A 10,307-nucleotide genomic window follows, 5' to 3' on the forward strand; every position below is an offset into this window, starting at 1 on the left:
GCTCACCATTGATCGAAATAATTAGGTAAAACACTTTATAGAAATCGAAAGTAATCCGATGATTAGTTTCAGCGCGCAGCCATGCATTTTTCCTCACAGAAACCGAAGATAATAAGAGAAGACGAGATGAGTTTGGTCTGTTTATAGTATGCATGTTGAAGGGGTGTGTCATCTACCGTCGTTCACATCCCACCATTCATTTCCGGAAGTCCTCAAAGAATTTGTGAACTCTTACTCACCTCATTTTGTTATAACATCTTTGGTCAAACAGACGATTACGTGAAACCCAGAATGCATTGTATGTCAACAAACATGGCTACACAGCTGGAATTAGCTTAGCTCATCATAATCAGTACATCCTTCAAAAAAAATATTTTACACACATAATATGTGCCCATTACAATCTGTGCAAGAATCGGAATGCATGATTTGTCACCTAGAATTGAAAACATGTGAATAAAACCGTAAATACACAAATAATTGCCACACGAAACATTTTCTGATAGTGATTTATTGATACAAGTGGCGCGTGCCGGTAGTCAAACACGTACCCTCTCACTCTGAGCCATTCCTCTGAGCCATTCAGTGTTGTTGTTTATGTATGTAGCTAGTGAGCTAAGCTGTAGCATTAGCAATGTCTTTCAAAAGGAGACAACTCACAAATGTGGAAATTCTGGAGATTTTTTTAAATTCTGACAATGAGTCTGAGTATGAAAGTCAGGAATCAGATTCTGACAGTGACAGTGAGGAGCTGCCCTCCAACCTTGTAGCCATTGAGAACCCTGAATCTGAATTTCCCTTGTCCACTGACGAAGTACCAGTTCCCTTTGAAGATGCTGGTGGTGATGGAGGCAGACCGACAGTGGATGAAGTACAGGAGTTCTGTGGTAGCTGGAAGGCCACCAGTAATTTCACCCCTCCTGGCCCTGCTGTTTGCTTTGACGAGTCCCAGTCTGGAGTGCAACGCCCCTTGCCATTTCCAACTGAGACAGAGTGCTTCAAGTTGTTTCTGACAGAGGAGCTGGTGGGAGACATAGTAGAGGAGACCAATCGCTATGCCTTGGAGCTACAGGAGAAGAGAGAGCCAGGAGTGAGGGGGAAACTCGCTAAATGGGTGACAACCACAATTAGTGAAATGTATACCTTCCTGGTGACAGTCCTCCTCATGGGGATAGTAAAGAAGAACTCCCTAAGAGAATACTGGAGCACAGATCCTATGTTTGCAACTCCCTTCTTTGCCACCCTCTTTTCCCAAGACCGCTTCCTAGTTCTGCTGCGATGCCTGCATTTCATCAACAATGCTACTGCCATCTTAAGTGACCCGTTATACAAAATAAGAAATGTTCTAACCAGCCTGACATCAGCATTTGGTCGGGTCTTTGTGCCATACAAGGACCTATGCATTGATGAGTCCCTGATGTTATGGAAAGGTAGGCTGGCGTTCCGTCAATATATTCCCTCCAAAAGGCACAGGTTTGGAGTCAAGTTCTTTGTCATGTGCGACGTGAAGACAGGATTTGTCCAGGATATTATAGTTTACACAGGGTCCACCACTGACATCAAACATTATGAGGGGCTTGGGGTGTCCGGGTCCGTAGTGATGACCATGCTGGCTCCTCATCTCGGCAAGGGACACACTTTGTACGTGGACAATTGGTACAGCAGTCCCACACTCTTCCAGCATCTGCTCTCCAACAGCACAGGGGCCTGTGGCACAGTCAGGTCGAACAGGAAGGGGATGCCGGCATTCGGATGCAGGAAGATGCAGAGAGGGGAGGTGGAGTTCCAGGAGAACGGTCAACAGCTGGCAGTAAAGTGGCATGACAAACGAGACGTCCATGTCCTCTCCACTGTCCATGCAGCAACCATGTCGGCCACAGGGAAGGTGGATCACCTGACTGGAGAGAGAAAGATCAAACCAGATTGTGTGCTCGACTATAACCTCAAAATGGGGGCAGTGGATAAGGCAGACATGATAAACAGCTTTATGGAATGCACTCGGAAAACAACCAAGTGGTACAAGAAGATATTTTTCCATCTGATCGACACTGCTGCCCTCAATGGCAGCATAGTTCACCGCCAACTAACAGGTGAGATGATTACTGAACAAGCTATTTTTGTAATTGGATGTACAGTTCACATACAAATCCATTATGCAATTATAGTGACAATATCTCACCCACCTACCCACTGCCTCATCATCCTCTAACTTTCTTCATCCTCCCCACTTCCTCTTAGGTAAAGTAATTAGTAGTAAAGTAGTCTTTTCATCCAGTAAGACTGTTAAGGAGTGTACGTTAGCATACAAAAGCTGTCCTCATTCTTCTGCTCCAAAGATGTCCAGCTCCAGTTATGATATTGGCAAATAATGTTTGTGGTTTCTGAAAGTACAGAAGAAAGAGGAATTATTAATTAGAATACAATATAAGGATATAGCAATAAAACAATACTACAAAGAAGTAACATAATAAACACTGCTATAAAAAATAGTTTATTGCATTAAGAAACTAACTTTTGAGCTCCACAGGGGGGCAAGGCAGGGCAGAACAGAGCTATGCTGAATAGACCAAATAAACAAACCATGGTCATATTTTTTATTTTATTTAACTAGGCAAGTAATTTAAAAACAAATTATTATTTACAATGATGGCCTACACCGGCCAAACTCGGACAACGCTGGGCCAATCGTGCGCTGTCCTATGGGACTCCCAATCACAGCCAGTTGTGATACAGCCTGGATTTGAACCAGGGTGTCTGTAATGACGCCTCTAGCACTGAGATGCAGTGCCATAGACCGCTGCGCCACTCGGGAGTCATAAGGTCAGGGTAGCTTCAAAATACAACACAAGCTAATAGTTCTCTGACGCAACTAGCACTGTTTTACAGAGCTAATAGAATAATGTAGCTACATAAGCACGATTGACTATAACACCATAAAGGTTATAAAATGTGTAACGTTACCTCACGTGTCCGCGGTTATAAGGAATATATTATGATCCATACATACAGTGAGCTACAGCAGAAACTATTATAACGTAATAAGGCACTTACTTTGATAGAAACGCAGCCTGGATTTGAACCAGGGAGTCTGTAGTGACGCCTGTAGCACTGATGTGCTGTGCCTTTGACCGCTGCGCCACTCGGGAGTCATAAGGTCAGGGTAGCTTCAAAATACAACACAAGATAGTACTTCTCTGACGCAATTAGCATTGTTTTACAGAGCTAATAGAATAATGTAGCTACATAAGCACGATTGACTATAACACCATAAAGGTTATAAAATGAGTAACGTTACCTCACGTGTCCGCGGTTATAAAGAATATACACAAATATATTACGCTCCATACATACAGTACGCTACAATAGAAACGACATACAGAAACTATTACAACGTAATAATGCACTTACTTTGATAGAAACGCACACATTTCCAAAGTTATTATTATTAACGAAAACAATGACTGCAATGAGGGCAACAGATAGAAAATGTGAACACGTGTGCAGATCATGTTCTGACGGGAGATGAGCAAATGTCTGCAGACGTGAACTGCACAAACAATTGGGAAGTGCTTGGGGGAATTTTGTCCGTGTCAGAAATGTCCCAAAAATGTAATTGTCCGCAAAAGTAAAAATTACTATTTTTATGTGAATGAATGAGGAGGCGGAACACACCTAAATTCAAACTGTTTTTAGAAAATAAAAACTTGTTAGAAAATAATTTGAAATTGAAGTTGAAACAGCCTATAAATATAAACAGGCTGCGTGCTTTGGTTTGAGGGCAGCGCGGATAAAATGTACTGTTACGTATCAATCACATTCTGGAATGGAGAGAACATTCTAACATCACGTGCATAAAAAAACTCACGCTGGGGCGACCGTTAGAGATATTTGGAACTCACGCATGAAAGGGTTTTAAGAATGTGAAATGTCAGAATAATAGTTGAGAATAATTTTTTTCAGCTTTTATTTCCTTCATCACATTCACAGTGGGTCAGAAGTTTACATACACTCAATTAGTATTTGGTAGCATTGCTTTTAAATAGTTTAACATGGGTCAAATGCTTCAGGTAGCCTTCCACAACCTTCCCACAATAAGTTGAGTGAATTTTGACCCATTCCTCCTGACTCAGCTGATGTAACAGTCAGGTTTGTAGGCCTCCTTGCTCGCACATGCTTTTTCTACCCACAAAATTTCTATGGGATTGAGGTCAGGCTTTGTGATGGCCACTCCAATACCTTGACTTTGTTGTCCTTAAGCCATTTTGCCACAACTTTGGAAGTATGCTTGGGGTCATTGTCCATTTGGAAGACCAATTTGCAAAAAAGCTTTAACTTCCTGACTGATGTCTTGAGATGTTGCTTCAATATAGCCACATACTTTTCCTTCCTCATGAAGCCATCTGTTTTGTGAAGTGCCCTCCTGCAGCAAAGCACACCCACAACATGATGCTGCCACCCCTGTGCTTCACGGTTGGGATGGTGTTCGTCGGCTTGCAAGCATCCCCCTTTTTCCTCCAAACATAACGATGGTCATTATGGCCAAACAGTTCTATTTTTGTTTCATCAGACCAGAGGACATTTCTCCAAAAAGTACGATCTTTGTCCCCATGTGCAGTTGCAAACCGTAATCTGGCTTTATGGTGGTTTCGGAGCAGTGGCTTCTTCCTTGCTGAGTGGTCTTTCAGGTTATGTCGATATAGGACTCGTTTTACTGTGGATATAGATATTTGTGTACCTGTTTCCTCTAGCATCTTCACAGGGTCCTTTGCTGCTGTTCTGGGATTGATTTGCACCTTTCACACACAAATACATTCATCTCTAGGAGACAGAACGCGTCTCCTTCCTGAGCGGTATGATGGCTGCGTTGTCCCATGGTGTTTATACTTGCATACTATTGTTTGTACAGATGAACGTGGTACATTCAGGCATTTGAAAATTGCTCTCAAGGATGAACCAGACTTGTGGTCTCCAATTTTTTTTCTGAGGTCTTGGCTGATTTCTTTTGATTATCCCATGATGTCAAGCAAAGAGGCACTGAGTTTGAAGGTAGGCCTTGAAATACATCCACAGGTACACCTCCAATTGACTCAAATGATGTCAATTAGCCTATCAGAAGCTTCTAAAGCCATGACATAATTTTCAGGAATTTTCCAAGCTGTTAAAAGGCACAGTCAACTTAGTGTATGTCAACTTCTGACCCACTGGAATTGTGATACAGTGAAATAATCTGTCTGTAAACAATTGTTGGAAAAATGACTTGTGTTATTCACAAAGTAGATGTCCTAACCGACTTGCCAAAACTATAGTTTGTTAACAAGAAATTTGTGGAGTGGTTGAAAAATGAGTTTTAATGACTCCAACCTAAGTGTATGTAAACTTCCGACTTCAACTTTCTGTGATTTTACATAATTTTATCTGTGGCCAATGACCTTGAGCCTTCTTGGATGGGCACTTCTAACGTCCCTCTATGGCAGCACCCAAGGGGCTAAATGTAAGTCTTCCCTTACTTGGCGGGGATTTAGTGTCCCCATGAGTGACAGAACACTGAGCCAATCATGGCGCAACGCTTTATATTTTCTGCTGGCTTACCCCGCCATTTCTTTTTTGGGCAAAAAATGTGGGGCTCAAAACATGTGGGGTTCTGCCCCACCTGCCCTGAAATCACTGGTCGCCACTGATCATGCTGAGACATGAGGTGATGGCAGCGGATTAATTGCACGACAATGGGCCTTTCATCACGGTATCTCTGTGCATTCAAATTGCCATTGATAAAATGCTATGGTTTTCATTGTCCATAGTTTATACCTGCCCAGACCATAATCCCACCACTACCAAGGGGCACTCTGTTCAACATTGACATCAGAAAATCTGCCCGGTACAGTTGAAACTGGGATTAATTCGTGAAGAGCATACTTCTCTAGCGTGCCAGTGGCAATTGAAGGTGAGCATTTGCCCACTGAAGTCGGTTACGAAGCCAGACTGCAGTCAGGCCAAGACCCAGGTGAGGATGACAAGTACGTGGCTGAGCTTCCCTGCACAAACTGGTTTCTGACAGTTTGTGCAGAAATTCTTTGATTGTGCAAACCCACAGTTTCATCAGCTGTTCCGCAGGTGAAAAAGCAGACTGTGGAGGTCCATGGCTGGCGTTGTTACACGTGGTCTGCAGTTGTGAGGCCGATTTGGACCTATTGCCAAATTCTCTGAAATGACGTTGGAGGCGCGTTTAGAGAAATTAACATGAAATTCTCTGGCAAAAGCTTTGGTGGACATTCCTGCAGTCAGCATTCCAATTGCAAGCTCCCTCAAAACTTGAGACATCTGTGGCATTGTGTCGCGTGACAAAACTGCACATTTAGTGGCCTTTTATTGTCCCCAGCACAAGGTGCACCTGTGTAATGATCACGCTGTTTAAACAACTTCTTGATATGCCACACCTGTCAGGTGGATGGATTATCTTGGCAAAGGAGAAATGCTCACTAACCGGAATGTAAACAAATGTGTGCACAAGATTAGAGAGAAATACGCCTTTTGTACATTTGGGATCTTTTATTTCAGCTCATGAAACATGGGACCAACACTTTACATATTTATATTTTTGTTCAGTGTACTATCCTTGCGCCATCCAAATTCAGTAGGACGTATTATTTTCATTGAAACATATGTGGATCACCACATCAATAACTTCTGAGGGTTTATGTAAAACACGTCAGGGATATTATATACTCCAATTTTAGTTGTCATTACATTTCCAGATTTCGTGTTAATATCGGAGATGAGATTTCTGCCATGGAACTAAAATTCCATAAAACCCGTGCAAGCCGGATACTTTTGCTTCAGTTCCGCCTTGCTGGATATCTGCATGAGGCAACCTCACCAGGCCCTTTTACGTCTCTGAGAAGTGTGGTACAGAACGGCAGACAAGTGAGTGAAAAGAATATACGATTTTCATGGCCAAAATTGCATGAAAGAGCACAATGTCAACCCATCATACGTGTAACATTACTCGTTTGCCTTTGAGTCAAAAGTATATCACAATTTTTAGTCCAAAGTTGTTTTTAAGGAATCTGAATGTTTGCTCCGTGCTCAAATGATTTCATCAGGGGAAGATTGTTAGCGCGATGCTAGCACATGTGCAACATATATGTCTAGCTAACTACACGTTTAGCGTCCTCACGGGATCACTCAGCGCATTGTTGCTTTACAATATGTTTAGTTTGCTGTTTAACACATGGCTATTTGAAATAATATTGTTTTGCTTACAATCTGACGTTGGCTGGTGAAATTGTAACGTCACTGTAGCTAACTAGCTACCGCTAGTTGGTAGACTCGCGTTAGGCTTTTGGGCCTAGTGTGTAGACTCGTTCACATTGTCTGTTTTTATTCCTACTAGTTAATTACAGGTAGTTATTTACACATGTATTTATGCTGTCCATGTGTAGCCACGTTGCCAACATCACTAGTAAACGTTAACCGTTATGTCTAACGTTAGTTCACTATTCGTGTGTTGGCAGCAGTGGCAGAAATTCATTCCTGTTTCCTCTTGCATTCAACGAATTAGTTGATCATGTGGTAATGTAGGATACCATTATTTCAAGGCCTTTTGCCTTGTAGGATCTGAGGCCAGACATTGCACTTGTGGTACCTTGGTCTCATAATTAAATCATCAGTATTGCCTGACCAAATATTATGTTTCTCTCCAGTGACTTCAGAGTCGTGGGAGACTGCCCCAGCAGTGGCTGAAACGCCAGAAATCAAGCTCTTTGGGAAATGGAGTACCGATGATGTTCAGATCAATGACATCTCCCTGCAGGTGAAGCATTTCAATGTTCGACTGGTGACCCTTCTAGGCACTAAAATGCAATTTGTGTAAGCGAGGCTAGAGTCACGTCTTTACAACCCTCATTGTCCTGGTGTGCTAGAGTGCTCGCATAGTAAACTTCTTTGCATATTCATTGGCTGTAGTCTCTTGTGGCCCAGTCAATCACCAGCTCAGAAATATATATATATATATATATTCCCTTAACCTGGACATTCAAACCTAAATTCTTGGGACGGGAACTAATATTTATGCTTTTTGCTTCACCTCAGGATTACATTGCCGTGAAGGAGAAGTATGCTAAGTACCTGCCACACTCTGGAGGCCGTTATGCTGCCAAGCGTTTCCGCAAGGCCCAGTGCCCCATTGTGGAGCGTCTCACCAACTCCATGATGATGCATGGCCGCAACAACGGCAAGAAGCTGATGACCTGTCGCATCGTTAAACATGCCTTTGAGATCATCCACCTGCTTACTGGCGAGGTACGTATTATCTCTGCCTTATCCATCATTGTTTTTTCTGTCCCAAATAGCACCCCGTTCCCTTTATAGTGCATTACTATGGTCCTTGGTCAAAGGTAATGCACTAAATAAGGAATAGGGTGCCGTTTGGAACCCGGTCTTTGCCTTAAACTCCATGCCTGTCAGCCTCCCGCCACTATGCCGGTCTGTTTTAGTGACCTGAGTATAATCCAGTGGAGGCTCAGATGGACCCAGCTCTAGGAAGCAGGGCTGCCTAAACAAATGGGCAACTCTGTGCCGAAAGGCCTGGAACACACACCACATGGAACTTTTAATGTTTTAAGTCCATGCCTACTCTCCTGTTAGTTATCACTCCAATTTTAGTTCAGTCAGCTGGATGTCCCAAATGTAGGCTCTATGTGGCTGTCCCTGTGATTTGTACCCCTGAATATGGTTTACAGTACAGTTGTGGTGGTTGACCTTGTCTCTCCTCTGCCTTGCCCCCTCAGAATCCCCTGCAGGTGCTGGTCAATGCCATTATCAACAGCGGACCCCGTGAGGACTCCACCCGTATTGGTCGTGCTGGTACTGTGAGGAGGCAGGCTGTGGACGTGTCCCCTCTGCGCAGAGTCAACCAGGTGAAGTAGACTGCCTGCACATTCTGCTCTCCAACTCAGTGCCTGTGTATGCTGCCACTTGTTTCACTGCCAAAAATCTAGGCTGTCACAAGTGAAGTAACAGGATAATGAAAGACTTGTCATTTGTGTACTTGAGGCTAGAGTCACGCCTTTACAAACTCATTGTCCTGGTGTGCTAGAGTGCTCGCAGATTGAACATCTTTGCCTATTCATTGGCTGTAGTCTCTTGTGGCCCAGCCAATCACCAGCTCAGATACAGAATGTCCAATTTGACTTGTGTTTTGTGCAGATTCACAACGTAGTTTATTTATGTTCTGTGTTGTGCATGTCTGCCCCCACCGTGTTGTCTCAGGCAATCTGGCTGCTCTGCACTGGAGCAAGAGAAGCTGCTTTCAGGAACATCAAGACCATCGCTGAGTGCCTCGCCGATGAACTGATCAACGCTGCTAAGGTGAGACTGTTTAAAGTGTAGTCTCAAATGCTGTTTCGGTACTTAGCATTTGGTTCTGGACCAGTCTGCAGTTTTCATACAATTTCTTTTTTTACTAGTTCTCCATGTCAATTTATTTGGTTTTGATCAGTGTATTGAATGTTTTGTCTCTGTCAGGGTTCTTCTAACTCCTACGCCATCAAGAAGAAGGATGAGTTGGAGAGAGTCGCCAAGTCCAACCGTTAATGTTTGCTTTCTAGAAAAAAACGAGGAAATAAATTTGAACTTCATCTGTTTAATGTGGTATGGTGTTTAGTAAAATGCACACTTATAAGGGCATCAATACATGACTGGGTTGAGAAATTAGTCAAAGGTTTAAAATTAATTAATTTGCTCTACTACATACAAAGTTCTAAACATCACATACAAAGGCTATACTGAATTTGAGTACAAATTGAGTTGACTTGTTTTGACTATAGGTAGTTGAACTATATAAATTAATGCAGTGTCTTAATCGCAAACTACTGATTTGTATTCTAATGGGAAGTAGGCCAGTGGCAATGTTTTATCACCAATGAGGACTTTGCAACAAAGTACAAAACCCAGGTACTGTGACTCAAACAATGCCAGTTTGTTCCAAGTTGCTATATCATGGTCTGGAGGTGTTGAGCAATAGTGTACAACCCTCAGTTATGTTTGAGACATTATGAACAACTGTCAGTGTTTCAATCCATAGGCCTTTGCAATTTGGGCCTTGGTTAATCCACAGGAACAAGTCAACTGTAATGCTGGAAATTGTTGAAGGGGATTTATGAACTCGTTCCTTCCTTGGGCTATTCATTTGACTGTCATCTCAACCACCAGGACATTATTTAAGTGTGTAAAATTCCACATCAGTCATGTCCTTGGAGGGTATGACAAAGAATATAACAAGTTTATTCATACCTATATAAAGCACGCAG

The 10,307-nt window shown here is 42.7% G+C and overlaps 1 protein-coding gene and 3 non-coding genes across 4 annotated transcripts; all 4 read left to right on the forward strand.

The window, feature by feature from the left end:
* Positions 1–6,796: 6,796 nt before the first annotated feature.
* LOC120027014 (40S ribosomal protein S5) lies at positions 6,797–9,644 on the forward strand. Its single transcript, XM_038971855.1, has 6 exons — positions 6,797–6,921; positions 7,701–7,810; positions 8,089–8,298; positions 8,787–8,915; positions 9,268–9,366; positions 9,523–9,644. Coding segments are annotated over exons 1-6 (618 nt in total). The 5' UTR covers positions 6,797–6,920; the 3' UTR covers positions 9,592–9,644.
* Positions 7,870–8,001, forward strand: LOC120027551. Its single transcript, XR_005473312.1, has one exon. It is a non-coding gene; the product is annotated as a small nucleolar RNA SNORA3/SNORA45 family (small nucleolar RNA).
* LOC120027550 lies at positions 8,467–8,594 on the forward strand. The gene has a single exon (XR_005473311.1). It is a non-coding gene; the product is annotated as a small nucleolar RNA SNORA65 (small nucleolar RNA).
* On the forward strand, positions 9,046–9,176 carry LOC120027552. Its single transcript, XR_005473313.1, has one exon. It is a non-coding gene; the product is annotated as a small nucleolar RNA SNORA3/SNORA45 family (small nucleolar RNA).
* Positions 9,645–10,307: the final 663 nt, after the last annotated feature.

Source organism: Salvelinus namaycush, chromosome 32 (assembly GCF_016432855.1).
Source record: "Salvelinus namaycush isolate Seneca chromosome 32, SaNama_1.0, whole genome shotgun sequence".
Classification (NCBI taxonomy): domain Eukaryota; kingdom Metazoa; phylum Chordata; class Actinopteri; order Salmoniformes; family Salmonidae; genus Salvelinus; species Salvelinus namaycush.